Source organism: Bufo gargarizans, chromosome 3, assembly GCF_014858855.1.
Source record: "Bufo gargarizans isolate SCDJY-AF-19 chromosome 3, ASM1485885v1, whole genome shotgun sequence".
In the NCBI taxonomy this organism is placed as follows: domain Eukaryota; kingdom Metazoa; phylum Chordata; class Amphibia; order Anura; family Bufonidae; genus Bufo; species Bufo gargarizans.
In genome coordinates, this window is record NC_058082.1 from 87,330,161 (window position 1) to 87,354,558 (window position 24,398).

Consider the following 24,398-nt stretch of genomic DNA (forward strand, 5'->3'; position numbering starts at 1 on the left):
TCTACTTCCCCCTCGTTCATACCTTTATTCACTATTCCTACTATACATATTTCTCTCATGGTGCATATTACAGCTTCATGCATCTGTATCATCCTTAGGCTACTTTCACACTTGCGCTTGATCGGATCCGTTCTGAACGGATCCGATCATATTAATGCAGACGGAGGCTCCGTTCAGTACGGATCCGTCTGCATTAATAACTTTAAAAAATTTCGCAAGTGCGCAAGTAGCCTGCGCGGATCCGTTCAGACTTTCAATGTAAAGTCAATGGGGGACGGATCCGCTTGAAGATTGAGCCATATGGTGACATCTTCAAGCGGATCCGTTCCCATTGACTTACATTGTAAGTCTGGACGGATCTGCACGCCTCCGCACGGCCAGGCGGACACCCGAACGCTGCAAGCAGCGTTCAGCTGTCCGTGCGGAGGCGAGCGGAGCGGAGGCTGAACGCCGCCAGACTGATGCAGTCTGAGCGGATCCGCATCCATTCAGACTGCATCAGGGCTGGACGGAGGCGTTCGGGTCCGCTCGTGAGCTCCTTCAAACGGAGCTCACGAGCGGACCGACGAACGCTAGTGTGAAAGTAGCCTTAGCCTCACTGTTCTTTACTATTCCAGTCATGCCTTCTCCTCGATCCGCCGCTAAGTCCCTGCTCTATTTCGGAGCTCGGTCTCCTAGTAGTACCTCCCTCTTCTGTGACAGCGCATCATTCCTTGCATGTCACGTGTTCGCGCTTTGCGGTCACGTGACATGGAGTGGACTCACTGTGGGGGCGGACTGCTTTCTCTTTGCGTGTGAGGGTAGGTGGAGTTACCCTGGTTAACCACTTCAGCCCCGCTAGCTGAAACCCCCTTCATGACCAGAGCACTTTTTACACTTCGGCACTACACTACTTTCACCGTTTATCGCTCGGTCATGCAACTTACCACCAAAATGAATTTTACCTCCTTTTCTTCTCACTAATAGAGCTTTCATTTGGTGGTATTTTATTGCTGCTGACATTTTTACTTTTTTTGTTATTAATCAAAATGTAACGATTTTTTTGCAAAAAAATGACATTTTTCACTTTCAGGTGTAAAATTTTGCAAAAAAAACGACATCCATATATATATTTTTCGCCAAATTTATAGTTCTACATGTCTTTGATTAAAAAAAAATGTTTGGGCCAAAAAAAAAAATGGTTTGGGTAAAAGTTATAGCGTTTACAAACTATGGTACAAAAATGTGAATTTCCGCTTTTTGAAGCAGCTCTGATTTTCTGAGCACCTGTCATGATTCCTGAGGTTCTACAATGCCCAGACAGTAGAAAACCCCCACAAATGACCCCATTTCGGAAAGTAGACACCCTAAGGTATTCGCTGATGGGCATAGTGAGTTCATAGAACTTTTTATTTTTTGTCACAAGTTAGCGGAAAATGATGATGATTTTTTATTTTTATTTTTTTCTTACAAAGTCTCATATTCCACTAACTTGCGACAAAAAATAAAAAATTCTAGAAACTCGCCATGCCCCTCACAGAATACCTTGGGGTGTCTTCTTTCCAAAATGGGGTCACTTGTGGCGTAGTTATACTGCCCTGGCAATTTAGGGGCCCAAATGTGTGAGAAGTACTTTGCAATCAAAATCTGTAAAAAATGACCGGTGAAATCCGAAAGGTGCACTTTGGAATATGTGCCCCTTTGCCCACCTTGGCATCAAAAAAGTGTCACACATCTGGTATCGCCGTACTCAGGAGAAGTTGGGGAATGTGTTTTGGGGTGTCATTTTACATATACCCATGCTGGGTGAGAGAAATATCTTGGCAAAAGACAACTTTTCCCATTTTTTTATACAAAGTTGGCATTTGACCAAGATATTTTTCTCACCCAGCATGGGTATATGTAAAATGACACCCCAAAACACATTCCCCAACTTCTCCTGAGTACGGCGATACCAGATGTGTCACACTTTTTTGCTGCCAAGGTGGGCAAAGGGGCACATATTCCAAAGTGCACCTTTCGGGTTTCGCAGGCCATTTTTTACAGATTTTGATTGCAAAGTACTTCTCACACATTTGGGCCCCTAAATTGCCAGGGCAGTATAACTACGGCACAAGTGACCCCATTTTGGAAAGAAGACACCCCAAGGTATTCCGTGAGGGGCACTGCGAGTTCCTAGAATTTATTTATTTTTGTCACAAGTTAGCGGAAAATGATGATTTTTTTTTTTTTCTCTTTTTTCCTTACAAAGTCTCATATTCCACTAACTTGCGACAAAAAAATAAAAATAAAGATATTTTTCTCACCCAGCATGGGTATATGTAAAATGACACCCCAAAACACATTCCCCAACTTCTCCTGAGTACGGCGATACCAGATGTGTGACACTTTTTTGCAGCCTAGATGCGCAAAGGTGCCCAAATTCCTTTTAGGAGGGCATTTTTAGACATTTGGATCCCAGACTTCTTCTCACGCTTTAGGGCCCCTAAAAAGCCAGGGCAGTATAAATACCCCACATGTGACCCCACTTTGGAAAGAAGACACCCCAAGGTATTCAATGAGGGGCCTGGCGAGTTCATAGAATTTTATTTTTTTGCATAAGTTAGCGGAAATTGATTTTTTTTTGTTTTTTTTCTCACAAAGTCTCACTTTCCGCTAACTTAGGACAAAAATGTCATTCTTTCATGGACTCAATATGCCCCTCACGGAATACCTTGGGGTGTCTTCTTTCCGAAATGGGGACACATGTGGGGTATTTATACTGCCCTGGCTTTTTAGGGGCCCTAAAGCGTGAGAAGAAGTCTGGAATATAAATGTCTAAAAATGTTTACGCATTTGGATTCCGTGAGGGGTATGGCGAGTTCATGGGAGATTTTATTTTTTGACACAAGTTAGTGGAATATGAGACTTTGTAAGAAAAAACAAACGAAAAAAATATATATTTCCGCTAACTTGAACCAAAAAAATGTCTGAATGGAGCCTTACAGGGGGGGTGATCAATGACAGGGGGGTGATCACCCATATAGACTCCCTGATCACCCCCTGTCATTGATCACCCCCCTGGTAAGGCTCCATTCAGACGTCCGTATGATTTTTACGGATCCATGGATACATGGATCGGATCCGCAAAACACATGCGGACGTCTGAATGGAGCCTTACAGGGGGGTGATCAATGACAGGGGGTGATCAGGGAGTGTATATGGGTGATCACCCCCTGTCATTGATCACCCCCCTGGTAAGGCTCCATTCAGACGTCCGTATGATTTTTACGGATACATGGATACATGGATCGGATCCGCAAAACACATGCGGACGTCTGAATGGAGCCTTACAGGGGGGTGATCAATGACAGGGGGTGATCAGGGAGTGTATATGGGTGATCACCCCCTGTCATTGATCACCCCCCCTGGTAAGGCTCCATTCAGACGTCCGTATGATTTTTACGGATCCATGGATACATGGATCGGATCCGCAAAACACATGCGGACGTCTGAATGGAGCCTTACAGGGTGGTGATCAATGACAGGGGGTGATCAGGGAGTGTATATGGGATGATCACCCCCCTGTAAGGCTCCATTCAGACGTCCGCATGTGTTTTGCGGATCCGATCCATGTATCCATGGATCCGTAAAAATCATACGGACGTCTGAATGGAGCCTTGCAGGGGGGTGATCAATGACAGGGGGGTGATCAATGACAGGGGGTGATCAGGGAATCTATATGGGTGATCACCCGCCTGTCATTGATCACCCCCCTGTAAGGCCCCATTCAGACGTCCGCATGTGTTTTGCGGATCCGATCCATGGATCCGTAAAAATCATACGGACGTCTGAATGGAGCCTTGCAGGGGGGTGATCAATGACAGGGGGGTGATCAATGACAGGGGGTGATCAGGGAATCTATATGGGTGATCACCCGCCTGTCATTGATCACCCCCCTGTAAGGCTCCATTCAGACGTCCGCATGTGTTTTGCGGATCCGCTCCATGTATCTGTGGATCCGTAAAAATCATACGGACGTCTGAACGGAGCCTGACAGGGGGGTGATCAATGACAGGGGGGTGATCAATGACAGGGGGGGTGATCAGGGAGTTTATATGGGGTGATCACGGGTTTATAAGGGGTTAATAAGTGACGGGGGGGGGGGTGTAGTGTAGTGTTTGGTGCGACTTTACTGACCTACCTGTGTCCTCTGGTGGTCGATCCTAACAAAAGGGACCACCAGAGGACCAGGTAGTAGGTATATTAGACGCTGTTATTAAAACAGCGTCTAATATACCTTTAGGGGTTAAAAAAAAAAATCACATCTCCAGCCTGCCAGCGAACGATCGCCGCTGGCAGGCTGGAGATCCACTCGCTTACCTTCTGTTCCTGTGAGCGCGCGCGCCTGCGTGCGCGCGTTCACAGGAAATCTCGGGTATCGCGAGATGACGCGCCGATGCGTCCAGGAGGAACAAATCAACCACCTCCCGGACGCATCGGCGCGTTAGGCGGTCGGGAGGTGGTTGGTGCCCGTTTCACGGCCATCATAGCGCCGGAGCGTGGTTCCTGTGAAAGAGGGACTACGCATATTCCTAATGCCTGCATATACTTAATGAGTCAAGTTAGGTTACAGTACGGGCTCCCGATGATACATCGTGTTAGATGTTGAAACGTGTTGAGCTGTACCTTCAGTTAGGACTTGTCGCTTTATAACTAACAGGGCAATTCAATTCTGTTGTTTATAACAGCCCATTTAACTGGTGTTTGGGGCAGCCTGCCGGCTGCATGAATAGCTGCCACGGCCTCTGTTGTTTGGATTGAGCAACGGGGCACGTTTTGACTACACCAGCGCCTTATGGGACAGATCTGAGACTGATCCGGGACAATTGGAAAGTGATTACGCAACACATCAATCCATATTGTCCTGGGATTAGGACTATCGCGCCAGTGGTCACGCAGACGATCTGGGGCTAAGGAGAGCCCAGGGTGGCTGATCATTCCTACCCTGAGGCTTATAATGCGTTTATTAGCCCATCCTCTGTGGATAACGGAGCTGCATGGTAGCAACACGTTTTACTCATTTACCCCTACACCCTTGTGAATCAATAAAGAGTTTTGTTTTGGTCCTTTTTAGCATCCCCTGTTTCATCAGCACATAAATAATGTTACCGTTATTCTGTGGGTTAGGATGATTTTGGTGATGCCACATTTATATAGTTTAAATTTTACTACTTGCACAATAAATTAATAAAAAAATAAAAAATAAGTTTACTGTCTCCACATATTCTTAGAGCAATGACGTGATGTATAATTTTTCCATTAATAACGCTGTTTGAGGGTAGTTGTCAATGGTACAATTTTGGGATACATAAAGTGGATATACAGTGAGGAACAGAAGTATTTGAACACCCTGCCATTTTGCAAGTTCTCCCACTTTGAAATCATTTAGGGGTCTGAAATTAACATTGTAGGTGCATTCCCACTCTGAGGGACAGAATAAATAAAAAAAAATCAGGAAATAACATTGTATGATTTTTAAAGAATTTATTTGTCTTGCACTGCTGAACATAAGTATTTGAACACCTGAGAAACAGCAATAATTCTGTCTCTCAAAGACCTGTTACTGTGACTTTAAAAAGTCCACCTCTACTTCACTCATTAATCTAACTTAGTACCACCTGTCTGAGCTCTTTAAAGACACCTGTCCACCCCACAGTCAGTAAGACGCCAACTGCCACCATGGACAAAACCAAAGAGCTGTCAAAATACACCAGAGACAAAATTGTGGGCCTCCACAAGGCTGGAAAGGGCTACGGGGCAATTGCCAAGCAGCTTGGGGAAAATAGATCAACTGTTGGAGCAATTGTTAGAAAATGGAAGAGGCTAAAGACGACTCTCAGTCTCCCTCGGACTGGGGCTCTATGCAAGATCTCACCTCGTGGGGTATCACTGATGATAAGAAAGGTGAGGAATCAGCCCAGAACTACAAGGGAGGAGCTGGTCAATGACATCAAGAGAGCTGGGACCACAGTTTCAAAGGTCACTGTCAGTAGAACACTATGCCGTCATGGTTTCAAATCATGCATTGCACAGAAGGTTCCCCTGCTCAAGTTATCACATGTCCAGGCCCGTCTGAAGTTTGCCAATGACCAGCTGGATGATCCAGAGGAGGCATGGGAGAAAGTCATGTGGTCAGATGAGACCAAAGTAGAACTTTTTGGTCTAAACTTCACTGTTCGTGTTTGGAGGAAAAAGAAGGATGAGTTGGATCCCAAGAACACTATCCCTACTGTGAAGCATGGGGGTGGTAACATCATGCTTTGGGGGTGCTTTTCTGCGAAGGGAACAGGATGACTGCACTGTATTAAGGAAAGGATGAATGGGACCATGTATTGTGAGATTTTGAGCAACAACCTCCTTCCCTCAGTCAGAGTATTGAAGATGGGTCATGGCTGGGTCTTTCAACATGACAACGACCCGAAGCACACAGCCAGGATAACCAATGAGTGGCTCCGTAAGAAGCATATCAAGCTTCTGTAGTGGCCTAGCCAGTCTCCAGACCTAAATCCAATAGAACATCTTTGGAGGGAGCTGAAACTCTGTGTTGCTCAGCGACAGCCCCGAAACCTGACAGATCTAGAGGAGATCTGCGTGGAGGAGTGGGCCAAAATCCATGTTGCAGTGTGTGCAAACCTGGTCAAGAACTACAGGAAACGTTTGACCTGTGTAATTGCAAACAAAGGCTTCTGTACCAAATATTAACACTGATTTTCTCAGGTGTTCAAATACTTATGTTCAGCAGTGTAAGGCTACTTTCACACTAGCGTTCGATCGGATCCGTTCTGAACGGATCCGCTCATAATAATGCAGACGGAGGCTCCGTTCAGAACGGATCCGTCTGCATTATATTAGCAAAAAAAAGCTAAGTGTGAAAATAGCCTGGGACGGATCCGTCCAGACTTTCAATGTAAAGTCAATGGGGGACGGATCCGCTTGAAGATTGAGCCACATTGTGGCATCTTCAAACGGATCCGTCCCCATTGACTTACATTGAAAGTCTGGACGGATCCGCACGCCTCCGAACGGCCAGGCGGACACCCGAACGCTGCAAGCAGCGTTCAGCTGTCCGCCTGTCCGTGCGGAGGCGAGCGGAGGCTGAACGCCGCCAGACTGATGCAGTCTGAGCGGATCCGCCTCCATTCAGACTGCATCAGGGCTGGACGGCTGCGTTCGGGTCCGCTCGTGAGCTCCTTCAAACGGAGCTCACGAACGGAAACCCGAACGCTAGTGTGAAAGTAGCCTAAGACAAATAAATTCTTTAAAAATCATACAATGTGATTTCCAGAATATTTTTATTTTTTATTCTGTCTCTCAGAGTGGGAATGCACCTACAATGTGAATTTCAGACCCCTCCATGATTTCTAAGTGGGAGAACATGCAAAATGGCAGGGTGTTCAAATACTTCTGTTCCTCACTGTAAAAAGTCTACACACCCCTGTTAAAATGTCAGGTTTCTGTGATGTAAAAAAATTAGACAAAGATAAATCATTTCAGAACTTTTTCCACCTTTAATGTGACCTATAAACTGTACAACTCAATTGAAAAACAAACTAAAATCTTTTAGGTGGATGGAAGAAAATAAAAAAATAAAATAATATGGTTGCATAAGTGTGCACACCCTTAGGCCTCATGCACACGACCGTATTTTGTTTCCGTGTCCGATCCGTTTTTTTGCGGATAGGATGCGGACCCATTCATTTCAATGGGTCCACAAAAAACGCGGACAGCACACCATAAGTATGTCCGTTCCGTTGCTCCGCAAAAAAAATAGTGCATGTCCTATTTTTTTCTGTTTGCGGACAAGGATAGGCATTACAATAAATCCGCAAAAAAAAAACGGATCCGCAAAAAAAAACGGATGCCATACGGAACGTCATCCGTTTTTATTTGCGGGCCGCAAAACACATACGGTCGTGTGCATGTAGCCTTAAACTAATACTTTGTTGAAGCACCTTTTGATTTTATTATAGCACTCAGTCTTTTTGGGTATGAGTCTATCAGCATGGCACATTTTGACTTGGCAAGACTTGCCCACTCTTCTTTGCAAAAACACTCCAAATCTGTCGGATTGCGAGGGCATCTCCTGCGCACAGCCCTCTTCAGATCCCCCCCCACAGATTTTCAATCGGATTCAGGTCTGGGCTCTGGCTGGGCCATTCCAAAACTTGAATCATCTTCTGGTGAAGCCATTCCTTTGTTGCTTTGGGTCGTTGTCATGCTGAAAGATGAAGTTCCTCTTCGTGTTCAGCTTTCTAGCAGAAGCCTGAAGGTTTTGTGCCAATATTGACTGGTATTTGGAACTGTTCATAATTCCCTCTAGCTTAACTGAGGCCCCAGTTCCAGCTGAAGACAAACAGCCCCTTGGCATGATGCTGCCACCACCATGCTTCACTGTGGGTATGGTGTTCTTTTGGTGATGTGCAGGGTTGTTTTTGCGCCAAACATATCTTTTGGAATTATGGCCAAAAAGTTCAACCTTGGTCTCATCCGACCATAACACCTTTTCCCACATGCTTTTGGGAGGCTTCAGATGTGTTTTTGCAAAATGTAGCTTGACTTGGATGTTTTTCTTCGTAAGAAACGGCTTTTGTCTTGCCACTCTACCCCATAGCCCAGACATATGAAGAATACAGGAGATTGCTGTCACATGTACCACACAGCCAGTACTTGCCAGATATTCCTGCAGCTCCTTTAATGTTGCTGTAGGCCTCTTGGTAGCCCCCCAGACCAGTTTTCTTCTCGTCTTTTCATCTATTTTGGAGGAACGTCCAGTTCTTGGTGATGTCACTGTTGTGTCATATTTTCTCCACTTGATGATGTCTTCATTGTGTTCCATGGTATATCTAATGCCTTGGAAATTCTTTTGTCCCCTTCTCCTGACTGATACCTTTTAACAATGAGATCCCTCTGATGCTTTGGAAGCTCTCTGTGGACCATGGCTTTTGCGTGATAAAAAAAACTAAAGGTTTACAAAAACGTCTTCTAGCAATCGGATGCAATGCGTTTTTCACTGGAGCCCCATTCACTTCTATGGGGCCAGGGCTGCGTGAAAAACATGTGAAGAACATACTGTGATTTTCACGCAACGCAGAACTGATGCGTGATGTACACAGACCCTATTGAAATGAATGGCTCAGGATTCAGTGCGGGCACAATGCGTTCATGTCACGCATCACGGAAAACTCGCTCCTGTGAAAGGGGCCTTACACCTGTCAGATTATCGGGGACAAGCGTTTATACAAATGCTCTTCCCGATAATCTTACAGATGTGGATGACCCATCCTGAGGATAGTTCATCAATATCAGGAGCCTGGAAAACCCCTTTAACGTATCTGTATGTAATTTTGTGTTAAGGGCTCATGCATACGAACGTGGCAAATAGCGGTCTGCAATGCACGGGTACCGTTTGTGTGCCCGCCCATTCACTTGAGCGGGTACGCACCAGAAAAAAAATAAAACATGTTCTATTTCTTTGTGGTGTGGAAGACCGGACTGAGATCCCAAGGAAGCGAGACGTAGTGCTTACGTGGGCTTCCACTCCGTACCTCCGCTCTGCACAGCGCCGTATCATGCAGATTGCAGACCCATTCATGTGAATCGCAGTGCACATGTCCGGTGCCCGTATATTGCGGAGCCGCTGTTTGCGGGCCACAACACATTCATGTGCATAAACCCTAAGGCTAAATGCACATGGTTAGGATTGCGTGCAGGGAAATCCGCACCATATGTCATGTTCATTGTATTCTATGAGAATTTGAAATTCTCGTGCACACGATTCCGATTTTTTCAGTGCAGATTTTGACCTACAGTGTGAATTTTAAAATCCGCGGCATGTCAATTTATTTTATTTTTCCTGTCCGGATTTTCTCCATTCACTTCAATGGGTAGAGTAAAATCCGCCAACCAATTGATGCGGATTGACCGCGCAGATTTTCCTGCAAACACCTGCGGATTTCAGTGCAGATTGTCCGTGCATAAATCCTGAACGTGTGCATGTACCCTTAAAGGGGTATTCCCATCACATACAATGGGGGCATATCGCTAGGTAGGATATGCCCCCATTGTCTGCTAGGTGCGGGTCCCACCTCCTGGACCCGCACCTACAACAAGAACAGAGCGGGGAGAGCTGTGGCTGGAGGACCCCGGATTTCCGTTCATTTCACCGCTCCGTTCTCATTGTAGGTGTGGGTCCCAGCGGTGGGACCCGCACCTATCAGACAATGGGGACATATCCTAGCGATATGCCCCCATCGTCTGAGATGGCAAAACCCCTTTAAAGTCATATTTTAGGCAACGCTCCTTGTTCAGCATGACATAAAAACTCTGAAACGCTAGGAGGGGCATTTACCACAAATGATGGCGCAAATTAGCAGCTTTTTAAGTTTCTCTGCAGTCTGCTTAGCGCCACCCACCAGATTCACTCTAACTTTCTCCACAAAGTGGGGTACGTTATAGCTGACGTCTACACTAGCGATAATGAAGAACGCAGCCATCTTTATCTAGTACTGGACAACCCCTATAAATACCAGCTCAGGAGTATCTCAGCATGTTGTGGTTTTATGCGTTTTCCTGGTCTACCACCAGATGGCGCTCACTGATAGTTTTGTAGGTGAGCTCAGAATTTCTAAGGCTATGTTCACATGGGGTATTTAAGGTGGGGAAATAAATCCGATGCTGAATCCATGTCAAATTTTTTTAAATGCGTTTTTTTCCTGACATGTTTTGTAATACGATTTTGGGTGTTGTTTCGGTAAGGATTTTCATTTCTGGCTATTTTCAATGGAATTCTGAATGCGGATTCCATGTCAAGGATGGACAGGACAGGTGCGGTTTCTAAAACCATATGCGGGGAAAAACGTGCAGATTCCCTATTTAAAGCAATGGAGAAGATCTGCATACGTTTTTGGTGAGGATTTTAGGTGCGGAATCAATACCAAAATCCTTACCCTGGGTTCACACCTGAGCGTTTCTGAGACGCGCGTTTTACGCGCGTATTTGTCGCGCGTTTTTATGCGCGTTTTTTCAATAGTTAACGCGCGTTTGTGTGATTGACTGCAGTGTTGTCCAATGAGTCTATGGGCCAAAACGCGCGACAAACGCCCCAAAAAAAGCTCAAGAACTTGTTTATGCGTCGGGCGTTTTACAGCGCGTTCAAACGCGCTGTAAAACGCTCAAGTGTGAACCAGGGCCATAGGGAAGCATTGGTTTTCACATGTTGAGCGTTTTACAGCGCGTTTGAACGCGCTGTAAAACGCTCAGGTGTGAACTTAGGGTTAGGGTACTTTCACACTAGCGTTATTCTTTTCCGGCATCGAGTTCCGTCCTAGGGGAGAAGAACTGATGAGTTTTATCCCCATGCATTCTGAATGGAGAGCAATCCGTTCAGGATGCATCAGGATGTCTTCAGTTCAGTCTTTTTGCCTTTTCAGGACGGAGATAATACCGCAGCATGCTACGGTTTTATCTCCGTCCAAAATTCTGGAATACTTGCCGGAATGCTGGATCCTGCCCTGAGTTTTCCGGCAAAACTGATCCGACATTGCGGTCTGCGCATGCTCAAAAAATGTGAAAAAAAATATATGCCGGATGACACCGGAGAGACGGATCCGGCATTTCAATGCATTTGTCATACGGATGAGGATCCTGATCAGTCTGACAAATGCCATCAGTTAGCATACGTTTTGACGGATCCGGCAGGCAGTTCCGGCGACAGAACTGCCTGCCGGAATCCTCTGCCTCAAGTGTAAAAGTCCCCTTACACAAAACTTATGTACAATTTGTGGATATTTTTCCTTGCAGATATTGACCTGCCGCGCAGCACGTCCCAATTTCCTGAGGACGCGGATACAGCTGAATACAATGATGAAAGTGATAGCCGTCAGCTCCCTGCTCCACCATTTTCTGCAATGGGGAATTATAATATGGACGGTTTGGGAGGCTGCCCGCAGCCCGAGTTTTCCAAGGGGCTCACCAGCTTAACAGACTGTACTGGCACATAACTTCCAGTACACCAGTGTGTGCATGGCAGAAAAGAGGGATGGAGACGATCAATGCAGCACAGACTGGGGAGGGCTCAGGCCCTGGTGGAGGGTGGTCAGGGAGGACACGGCCTGCTAATCCTATAGGGAAAGCGGGGGAGGGGGGGAGACTGTACCTATGCCAAGGGGACCAAGTTCTGTGAACAGCCCGGGACCTATGGTAGACGTAATCTGCCACTGATTTCCTGGCATATGCAGTACCCAGTAGGCAGCAGTGACATCATCACAGGAGAGAGCACAAGACAAGGATGAGGTGATCCAGTCATCCCAGGAATGGGATCAGAAGAGCGCATTTTTTTATTTTAAAAAAATCGACAGGGGCTTCAATATTGTGAGGGGGCAGCGCTATTGCGAGGGGGTACTATTGTAGGGGGGCACTAAGGGGCAGCACTACTGTGAGAGGGTACTAAGAGGGCAGCACTACTGTCAGGGGGCACTAAGTGGGCAGTACTACTGTGAGAGGGTAGTAAGGGGGCAGCACTATTGTCAGGGGGCACTTAGAGGGCAGCACTACTGTGAGGGGGCACTTAGAGGGCAGCACTACTGTGAGGGGGCACTAAAAGGGCAGCACTACTGTGAGGGGACACTTAGAGGGCAGCACTACTGTGAGGGGGTAGCACTACTGTCCTAGGGCACTAAAGGGGCAGCACTATTGTGAGAGGGTAGTAAGGGGGCAGCACTACTGTCAGGGGGCACTTAGGGGGCAGCACTACTGTGAGGGGGCACTTAGAGGGCAGCACTACTGTGAGAGGGTACTAAGGGGGCAGCACTACTGTCAGAGTGCACTAAAGGGGCAGCACTATTGTGGGGGGCACAAATGGGACTAGGTGCTGTTAAGAATTTATACAGGTGAAAGTTAAAAAAATTAAAATATTGTGCAAAAGTCCATTTATTTCAGTAATGCAAATTAAAAGGAATTGCATTAATGCAGCTTAAAATTAGAATTTTGTGAAAAGGTTTAATATTCTAAGTGTCACACTCTAGTCAGCTAATTAATCCATACCCCCTGAGCAAAGGGGACCTGAGATTGGGACTTTGGGGTTTCATAAGCTGTAAGCCATAATCATCCAAATTATAGCAAATAAAGGCTTGAAATGTCTCGCTTTGCATGTAATGAGTCTATCATATGTTAGTTTCACCTTTTAAGTTGCATTACTGAAATAAATGAACTTTGCACAATATTCTAATTTTTCAAATTTCACCTGTAGACAGACATTGGGTGAGAAATGGGACTGAAGAGAAAAACAATGGCTGATCTTCTCCCTCCTTGGACTAGAAGGTACGGTTTCTCCACCTGACATACTGATGCTACCTGAAGTGTTGTCACCAGGTGCCATCCTCTACACATGAACGACCACTGTAAGGCAGATACCACTGCAGCTGATTATAGCTGGTAATAGATACCCCCTGGTCACAGATCGATCTACCCTGGACATGGACTCTCCTGACAAGTACCAGGCTTCTCCTCTCTTACTGCCCCCCGCACTGTCTGTGCCGCCGCCGAGCTCTTCCCCGACCACCACCCAGCGCTCCTTGCGACGTGGCGTCAGTGCTGACGTCGCAGGTGGGTGTGGCAGACTCGCAGGTCGTATCTTGGCCCCGCCCCCTGTGCAGTGACAGTAGCATGCTCGGTACCGGCAGCTGCTGCGGGATCATGGCGCCGTCTCACGTCCTGCGCTGCTGCCAGCGGGTGGTGGGCTGGATCCCGGTGGTGTTCATCACGCTGGTCCTGTGCTGGTCCTACTACGCGTACGTGGTGGAGCTGTGTGTCGGTGAGTACCGCGCGTCCGCCCGGGGGCACATGAGGTCTGGTGTGTACAGGAGGCTGCGCCTGGAGAGGAGGAGACTGTCCTCATACTGTGTGACTGTACCCTGTGTGTACACTGTCCTCATACTGTGTGACTGTACCCTGTGTGTACACTGTCCTCATACTGTGTGACTGTACCCTGTGTGTACACTGTCCTCATACTGTGTGACTGTGCCCTGTGTGTAAACTGTCCTCATACTGTGTGACTGTGCCCTGTGTGTACACTGTCCTCATACTGTGTGACTGTGCCCTGTGTGTACGCTGTCCTCATACTGTGTGACTGTGCCCTGTGTGTACACTGTCCTCATACTGTGTGACTGTGCCCTGTGTGTACGCTGTCCTCATACTGTGTGACTGTGCCCTGTGTGTACGCTGTCCTCATACTGTGTGACTGTGCCCTGTGTGTACACTGTCCTCATACTGTGTGACTGTGCCCTGTGTGTACACTGTCCTCATACTGTGTGACTGTGCCCTGTGTGTACACTGTCCTCATACTGTGTGACTGTGCCCTGTGTGTACACTGTCCTCTTACCGTGTGTGACTGTGCCCTGTGTGTACACTGTCCTCATACTGTGTGACTGTGCCCTGTGTGTACACTGTCCTCTTACCGTGTGTGACTGTGCCCTGTGTGTACACTGTCCTCATACTGTGTGACTGTGCCCTGTGTGTACACTGTCCTCATACTGTGTGACTGTGCCCTGTGTGTACGCTGTCCTCATACTGTGTGACTGTGCCCTGTGTGTACGCTGTCCTCATACTGTGTGACTGTGCCCTGTGTGTACACTGTCCTCATACTGTGTGACTGTGCCCTGTGTGTACGCTGTCCTCATACTGTGTGACTGTGCCCTGTGTGTACACTGTCCTCATACTGTGTGACTGTGCCCTGTGTGTACGCTGTCCTCATACTGTGTGACTGTGCCCTGTGTGTACACTGTCCTCATACTGTGTGACTGTGCCCTGTGTGTACACTGTCCTCATACTGTGTGACTGTGCCCTGTGTGTACACTGTCCTCATACTGTGTGACTGTGCCCTGTGTGTACACTGTCCTCTTACCGTGTGTGACTGTGCCCTGTGTGTACACTGTCCTCATACTGTGTGACTGTGCCCTGTGTGTACACTGTCCTCTTACCGTGTGTGACTGTGCCCTGTGTGTACACTGTCCTCATACTGTGTGACTGTGCCCTGTGTGTACACTGTCCTCATACTGTGTGACTGTGCCCTGTGTGTACGCTGTCCTCATACTGTGTGACTGTGCCCTGTGTGTACGCTGTCCTCATACTGTGTGACTGTACCCTGTGTGTACGCTGTCCTCATACTGTGTGACTGTACCCTGTGTGTACGCTGTCCTCATACTGTGTGACTGTGCCCTGTGTGTACACTGTCCTCATACTGTGTGACTGTGCCCTGTGTGTACGCTGTCCTCATACTGTGTGACTGTGCCCTGTGTGTACGCTGTCCTCATACTGTGTGACTGTGCCCTGTGTGTACGCTGTCCTCATACTGTGTGACTGTGCCCTGTGTGTACACTGTCCTCATACTGTGTGACTGTGCCCTGTGTGTACACTGTCCTCATACTGTGTGACTGTGCCCTGTGTGTACACTGTCCTCTTACCGTGTGTGACTGTGCCCTGTGTGTACACTGTCCTCATACTGTGTGACTGTGCCCTGTGTGTACACTGTCCTCTTACCGTGTGTGACTGTGCCCTGTGTGTACACTGTCCTCATACTGTGTGACTGTGCCCTGTGTGTACACTGTCCTCATACTGTGTGACTGTGCCCTGTGTGTACGCTGTCCTCATACTGTGTGACTGTGCCCTGTGTGTACGCTGTCCTCATACTGTGTGACTGTGCCCTGTGTGTACACTGTCCTCATACTGTGTGACTGTGCCCTGTGTGTACACTGTCCTCATACTGTGTGACTGTGCCCTGTGTGTACACTGTCCTCATACTGTGTGACTGTGCCCTGTGTGTACACTGTCCTCATACTGTGTGACTGTGCCCTGTGTGTACTGTAGCCCTGTGGTTGCCTGTGTTACACTGTCCTCATACTGTGTGACTGTGCCCTGTGTGTACACTGTCCTCATACTGTGTGACTGTGCCCTGTGTGTACACTGTCCTCATACTGTGTGACTGTGCCCTGTGTGTACGCTGTCCTCATACCGTGTGTGTGTGTGTGTGACTGTACGCTGTCCTCATACTGTGTGACTGTGCCCTGTGTGTACGCTGTCCTCATACCGTGTGTGTGTGTGTGTGTGACTGTACGCTGTCCTCATACTGTGTGACTGTGCCCTGTGTGTACACTGTCCTCATACTGTGTGTGACTGTACCCTGTGTGTACACTGTCCTCATACTGTGTGACTGTGCCCTGTGTGTACACTGTCCTCATACTGTGTGACTGTACCCTGTGTGTACGCTGTCCTCATACTGTGTGACTGTGCCCTGTGTGTACGCTGTCCTCATACTGTGTGACTGTGCCCTGTGTGTACGCTGTCCTCATACCGTGTGTGACTGTGCCCTGTGTGTACGCTGTCCTCATACCGTGTGTGACTGTGCCCTGTGTGTACGCTGTCCTCATACCGTGTGTGTGTGTGTGTGACTGTACGCTGTCCTCATACCGTGTGTGACTGTGCCCTGTGTGTACGCTGTCCTCATACCGTGTGTGACTGTGCCCTGTGTGTACGCTGTCCTCATACCGTGTGTGACTGTGCCCTGTGTGTACGCTGTCCTCATACCGTGTGTGACTGTGCCCTGTGTGTACGCTGTCCTCATACCGTGTGTGACTGTGCCCTGTGTGTACGCTGTCCTCATACCGTGTGTGTGTGTGACTGTACCCTGTGTGTACGCTGTCCTCATACCGTGTGTGTGTGACTGTACCCTGTGTGTACGCTGTCCTCATACCGTGTGTGTGTGTGTGACTGTACCCTGTGTGTACGCTGTCCTCATACCGTGTGTGTGTGTGTGTGTGTGTACGCTGTCCTCATACCGTGTGTGTGTGTGTGTGTGACTGTATGCTGTCCTCATACCGTGTGTGTGTGACTATTATGTGTCATTATAACATATGTATACAGATATGTCTGAATATTATATTTGTGTACCCTGTCCTCAAATTTGGTATACATATGTACACACTGCCTGATGATTCACTATGTTATATGTTTACATTGTGCTCAAATGTGTAATATATGTGTGTGTGTGTGTGTGTGTGTGTGTGTGTGTGTACACTCCCTCAACACCCCCAAGTGGCGTAACTGCGTAAAAACAAGAACTCTGTTTGAAAAGTCACAAAAAGGGGTGTTGCGGCTTTTTATTTATGCCAGAACTTGCAGTGAAACTGTCATCGGTGACACTCAATATGTTTAGCTGTGTGTACACCGTATCTGCTGCCCACGCGTACAGTTGGAATGTATGCTATACAGTATATATGTATTTGGCGTCGGTGGGGTTTTTGTCTCTCAGGTTTCACACAATCTAAAGTAAGGGCCCTCGCTCACTACCTTTTGGATATTTTGCAGTCCACAAATTACAGATCCACGGAACACAGGATATCAGCCGCGTGCGTTCTGCATTTTACGGAACGGCCGGCTCCAGCCGACTGACAGGATCCCACCAGGAACCATACTACCCCTGTGTGTACAGCCTGAGGTTTTCTGTGTGTAGAGGAGGTCCTGGACATGGAGCACGTTCTTCTGTGGAGAGCTTCTAGAAAAGCTGCGTGCTTCGTCTGGTGCCTTGTGATTTCTATAGATATTTGTATCTGCGGCGTGAGAGAAAATACTGAGATTAAAGGGGTATTGCCATCTCAGACATTGGGGGCATATCTCTAGGATAGAGATGGTACCCACACCTATGCTCAGACAGGATAGGATGAGGACCCATTCATTTCAATGGGTCCGCAAAAAATGCAAACAGCACACCATGTGCTACCCGCATCAGTATGTCCGTTCCGTAGCCCCTGCAGACAAGATTAGGCATTTCTATTGGGGTGCCGGCCCGGTGGATCCGCAAAACACTGCGGACGTGTGAATGGACCCTTACATGTATTTTGCAGCGGAAAAGCCAGCAGGCTTCCCCCGCTCCCTTAGAGAGGGTGACGTCCACAGGAGACATTATGCGGTTTTAAAATCTGCAATGACGCACTTTTTTTTTGCTGCATTTTTTTAAGCAACGTGTGGGCGAGAATTCGGAAATTCTTGTCCACTATGCAATGGCAAATCTGAAGCTATTGCTATGCCCAGACTGACTGCAGCTATCTGGGCATGCTGGGAGTTGTAGTTTTACAACAGCTGGAGGGCCACAGGTTGGAGATCCCTGGCCTACCCCTAGGAGGGGCCAACAGTGTTTGACCAGTGGGGCCTGACCTAGACTAGGCAGAAATATATGGGGGGCAGTACAGAGACGTCTCCCCTCGTCTGTTCGTACCAGGACTGTGACAAGGGGACATCCTCTACATCTACAGCAGGGATCAGCAACCTCCGGCACTCCAGAAACGACAACTCCCAGAATGCTCCATTCACTTCTCTGGAAGTTGGAAGAACAGCAGAGCATGTTTGCCTGCTGGGAGTTGTAGTTTCACAGCAGCTGAAGTTCTACTGATCCCTGATCTAAAGGAAAGAAGGTACATACACCCTAAGAACACCACAGCCACAGGATTGTGCTCGGCGGTGGGGGTTATTAAGGCCATCAGTGCGGATACATATATTATTCCCATACACTATAGAACAGGAACGCCCAACCTGCAGCCCTCCAGCTACAGCAGTGCATGGTGAGAGTTGTAGTTTTAAAACAGCTGGAGGGCCGCAGGTTGAACATCCCTGCTATAGAACATTATTAGGATGGCCAAATAGCAACGTAACTCTTATACCAGTGTGAACAGAGCGTTAAAGGGGTTGTCCAGGTTCAGAGCTGACCCCGGACATGAGCTCCCGTTCTCTCATTTACCCTGTATGAGTGGAGGATCGAAACATTTTTTGCTCTGGTGACGTACCTGGCTTTTTCGCAGTATGCTAGGTGGAGGCTTCCGCCTAGCAGTGTTCCCAGTGATGTCACCGGTACTAATGGGCGGGCTTTAGTGCTGTCTCAGCCTGTAAAACAGCCTAGGGCAGCGCTAAAGACCGCCCATTTGTTCTGGCGATGTTGCTGGGCTCACTGCTAGGTGGAAGCCTCTGCCTAGCATACCCATGAAAAGCCTGGCAGTAAACAAACAGCCCTTGCCCTGCGCAATGCAGCGATGCTCCGATGCTCCATTCATACATGGTAAATGAGGGAGGGGGAGGTCATGTCCTGGATTCAGCGCTGAACCTGGACAACCCCTTTAAAGGGAATCCACCACCATAGAAAGCAGCCCTAAACTACTATCATGGCTAGATGGCTGAAAAGACACAGGGGGCGATTTACTAACACCGGATTTTTACTCCTATCTCAGATTTCCCCCTTGTACTAAGGGAAAATAATAGCATTCTGAATACAGAATGCAAAGTGAATTAGGGATGGAGGGGTTAAAAAAAAAAAAAACCCATAGCTGCCGGTCTCTGTTCTATCTTCAGGACCTGGCAAAAGACCTGTGGTGACGTCACTATGGTCCAATCACAGGGTTCATCACCATGGTGAGGGATCATGTGATGTGACGTCACCACAGGTCCTTAGCCGGCAATCTCAACATTACAGAAGAAGACAGAGATCCGCAACTACGCGATCAAGTGGACTCGGCGAGTACATTTTTTATTTATTTTTAACCCCTCCATCACTATTTTACTTTGCATTCTGTATTCGGAATGCTATTATTTTCCCTTATAACCATGTTATAAGGGAAAATAATACAGATCGGGTCCCCAGCCCGATTGTCACCTAGCAACCATGCGTGAAAATCGCACCGCATCCGCACTTGCTTGCGGATGCTTGCGATTTTCACGCGGCCCCATTCACTTCTATGGGGCCTGCGTTGCGTGAAAAACGCTGAATATAGAGCATGCTGCGATTTTCATGCAACGCACAAGTGATGCGTGGAAATCACCGCTCATGTGCACAGCCCCATAGAAATGAATAGGTCCGGATTCAGTGCGGGTGCAATGCGTTCACCTCACGCATTGCACCCGCGCGGAATACTCGCCCGTGTGAAAGGGGCCTAAGGCCGTCCATGTGCCTGGACAGGAACACTACTACAGCCCCTGGCCGCAGCAGTTTTTCACCAACATTTATGTCTGTTTCGCGACGTACATGTTAGTAAATTTGCCGGGGCAGGAGTCCTGGCCCGGGTACGGCCTCCAGCACTACCCCCAATTCCAACCCTCATCCTGCCCAACTTCTAAACATGGCAGAAAACCGGCTGTGCAACGAGATATTGTCACACGGGTGGTTAAAAAAGGGACTTGCGACTATTTTTATGACTATTCAGAATATGTAAATGTCATCTTTCTACTCGCTCACATCCCTCCCCCCGCAGTAAGCTTACAGAGGGTCCCTACGCTGTGCGCTAGTCCATACCGAGGACTCCTGAGCCCTGTGAACCCCAAAGTGCTTCATCACATGGTCCCTTATAACCCCTTATGGGATTCATGGAGAGCAAGCGTGGCATTATCTATCCCTCCCCTGTCTCTGTTCCCCCCTGTCTCCTCTGTTCCCCCCTGTCTCCTCTGTTCCCCCCTGTCTCTGTTCCCCCCTGTCTCTGTTCCCCCCTGTCTCTGTTCCCCCCTGTCTCTGTTCCCCCCTGTCTCTGTTCCCCCCTGTCTCTGTTCCCCCCTGTCTCTGTTCCCCCCTGTCTCTGTTCCCCCCTGTCTCTGTTCCCCCCTGTCTCTGTTCCCCCCTGTCTCTGTTCCCCCCTGTCTCTGTCCCCGCCTGTCTCTGTCCCCGCCTGTCTCTGTCCCCGCCTGTCTCTGTCCCCGCCTGTCTCTGCCTGTCTCTGTCCCCGCCTGTCTCTGCCTGTCTCTGTCCCCGCCTGTCTCTGCCTGTCTCTGTCCCCGCCTGTCTCTGCCTGTCTCTGTCCCCGCCTGTCTCTGCCTGTCTCTGTCCCCGCCTGTCTCTGCCTGTCTCTGTCCCCGCTGTCTCTGCCTGTCTCTGTCCCCGCCTGTCTCTGCCTGTCTCTGTCCCCGCCTGTCTCTGCCTGTCTCTGTCCCCGCCTGTCTCCGCCTGTCTCTGTCCCCGCCTGTCTCTGTCCCCGCCTGTCTCTGTCCCCGCCTGTCTCTGTCCCCGCCTGTCTCTGTCCCCGCCTGTCTCTGTCCTCCCTGTAGGGTAGGTCTGCAGAGCGGCAGTGTATGACGTCTGTCAGGTTTATGTGGTGTAATTGTCGCCTGTTTCTTTGTGGTCGCCCTCTTTTGTTTCGGAGGCAGCACACTTCCTGTCATCTCCGACATCCCTCTGCTCTTACACAACAGTCTGTGCCGGTAGAGGCGGCAGCCATGGGGGTTGGTACGGGGGGGGAGACGTGTGAGTGTTATCGCTGTAGGGTCCACTCAGATTATTGGGGGAGGAAGGACTTTATTACACTTTTATGCCCCTCACCTGTGAAGATGTGATGGTAAATCTGGCCGCCATGAAACCATTTAAATTACAAGCTATTAGGAGGGGCTTCATGAACCTATTTATCAAACTGGTGTAAAGTAGAACTGGCTTAGTCGCCCATAGCAACCAATCAGATTCTACCTTTCATTTTTCACAGCTCCTTTGATCTCCCCCATTGTCTAAAAAATAAAAATAAATATTGTCTTTGTTGCTCATAGCAACCAATCACAGTGTAGCTATTACTTCTTACAGTGTTCTTGAAAAATAAAAGCTGAGCTGTGATTGGTTGCTATGAGCAACAAAGACAGTTTTCCTTGTAGACAGTTTTATAATGACTCTTCAGCGGTTGTGAAACCTCAGCTGTGCTGTCAGGGCATGCTGGGGGTTGTAGTCAGCACTACTGGATAGCAATAGGCTGCAGACCAGATGTAAACCCATAGCCACAGTACAGTAATGAAGAGGGAGGCCTCTTCACTATGCTAGATGTCTGTCTAAAGATCAGGCCATGATGGCTTCATTCATACAACCGTAGCATGCGCGCTGTTGTACCGTATGGTTTTCCCTATTGCCATGCAAGTTTCCACTGACTTTTGGGAAATTCTGCGCCCATATGGAGCCCGATAAGATCCTGGGGACCATTATCCAGTATTATAAAGCGTACAGTCCTATAAGAACATGCGTCTAGGTTCAGCATGTAAGAACATTTCCACCTCCCTCAGTGGTGCCCTTGTTGCTTTGAGAAATCTAGTGACGAGTCCAATCCCGGTCAGATTAGTACTGGAGGATTAGGATTTCTTCAGCTGTCAGGCCCCGTGCTGTGCGGCTATGTAATGGTCACAGGACGACCAGTATGTGGCATCTGTGTGATATATGGGGATGTTTAAACACTTTATAGGTTCCTTTTGTGCATGAAATGAATGAACACACCCAAAAAAAAGAAAAAGTTTTTCCCCACCATATACATGCCTTATAGAACAAAGAGGCAATTTGGGCTCTGCCGCAGTCACCAGGCGTTACACCGCCTCTTCTTGGCATCGGTGCAGGTGTCCATCGGTCGGACATTGATGATTTCTGTGCAGTGCACTATCGGCCTGATGGGGCCCAAATACCAGATCGCCTCCAGGAAGCCGTGTAACACTGGCACGAGAATTCAAAGTTGCAGGAAAATTGGATATTTTTCACAGCTCTATGTAATGTTGCCGGATCCTCCTTCCTTATAAATGCACACTAACGGGCCGTGCCTGAATTGCGGCCTGCAGACAGTGGTTCCGCAATATACGGGCATCGGCCGCGTGCACACTGTACCACGTATGCGGACCCATTCAATTGAATCTGGAAGTTACGGAGTGGAAGGCCACTGAAGCACTACAGAGCTCTTTCGTGGCATTTAGGTCCATGCCTACGCACCCTAAAAAAATGAAACATGCTCTATTTTTTCGTGGCGTGGACGGATCACGGACTGATTCAAGTTGAATGGGTCTGCATTTGTCAGAGCAGGCCACACGGACGGTGCCCTGTGAATTGGACAGCAATTTGCAACCCCCAATGCACGGCATGGGCGGCGCACAGTGTGCATGAGCCCTAATTCTGTGCCTATTGGTATGGAGTTTGAGAACAGCTGCTCTGGAGCTTTTTAATGCAGCCTTGTGCAGATTTCCTAATGCTTATTACAGTGCATCCAGCAGACGTCGTCCTATAGCTCCACAGAAGCAGCGCCTCACTTTACAGAGCCTTGAAAAAGTGTCCAAGCCCCTCGAAATTTTCCACATTTTTTTTATGTTACACCCACAAACTTAAATGTATTTTATTGGGATTTTATGTCATAGACCAGGGGTCAGCATCCCCCGGCACTCCAGGTGTTGTGAAACTACATCTCCCATCATGCACACTTGCTTGGCTGTTCTCTGAACTCCTGCAGAAGTGAAAGGAGCATGCTGGTAGTTGTAGTTTTACAACAGCTGGAGTGTCGAAGGTTGCTGATCCCTGTGATAGACCAACATAAAGTAGCAAGTACGTGTGAAGTGAAAAGAATGATACCTGGTTTTCAAAATGTTTAATAGCCAGATTGGATGGAGAGCCTCTGTGAACAGCAATTTTAAAGTCTTGCCACAGATTCTCAGTGGGATTTAGGATTGGGACATTCTAAAGCCTCATTCACACATCAGTGTTTGGTCAGTGATTTCCATCAGTGATTGCGAGCCAAAACCAGATGCGGCCCTAAACACAGAACAGGTGCAGATCTTTCCCTTACACCTTATGTCTATGGAGGATCTAATCCTGGTTTTGGCTCACAATAACTGATGGAAATCACTGACCGAACACTGACGTGTGAACAAGGCTTAACGTATGCTGTGATCTAAACCAGTGGTCCCCAACTCCAGTCCTCAGGGTCCACCTGCCGGTCACGATTTGAGGATATCCCACAGAATGAATACCTGTGGTAAGTCTTGATGCACTGACATTAATACTAAAGAAATACTGAACACATGACTGGTAGGTGGGCCCTGAGGACTGGAGTTGAGGAACATTGATCTAAACCATTCCAGTGTAGCTGTGGCTGTATGGTTAGGGTCGTTGTCCTACTGTAAGGTGAACCAGGTTTTCCTCCAGAGTGACCATGGGTCTCTTGGTTGCTTCTGTAATTAGTGCTGTCCTTGCCTGGGCTGTCAGTTTAGGTGGATGGCCATGTCTTGGTAGGTTTGCAGTTGTGCCATACTCCTTCCATTTTCGGATGATGGATTGCACAGTGCTCTGTGAGCTGTTCAGAGCTTGGGATATTTTTTTATAATTTAACCCTGCTTTACACTTCTCCACAATTTTATCCCTGACCTGTGTGGTGTGTTCCTTGGTTTTCATGATGCTGTTTGATCACTAATGTTCTCTAACAAACCTCTGAGGCCTTCACAGAGCAGCTGTAATTATTCTGAGTAGATTTAAGCGAATCCGGTTCGGACTGCTCTATCTGAACCTGATTTGTTTTAGAACTTTGTTTATAATATGCGCTCTGTACCGCAGTAAAATGTATGGGCTCTGCTAA

General features: G+C 48.0%; 1 protein-coding gene across 1 annotated transcript in view; it reads left to right on the top strand.

Annotated features, from left to right (window-relative positions):
* Positions 1–13,657: 13,657 nt before the first annotated feature.
* ZDHHC20 (zinc finger DHHC-type palmitoyltransferase 20) overlaps positions 13,658–24,398 on the top strand; it is a 49,705-nt gene continuing 38,964 nt past the window's right edge. The window contains exon 1 of the mRNA XM_044284920.1: positions 13,658–13,831. Within this exon, the coding sequence (XP_044140855.1) occupies positions 13,684–13,831 (148 nt within the window). The 5' untranslated portion in view covers positions 13,658–13,683. The remainder of the gene's footprint in view (positions 13,832–24,398) is intronic.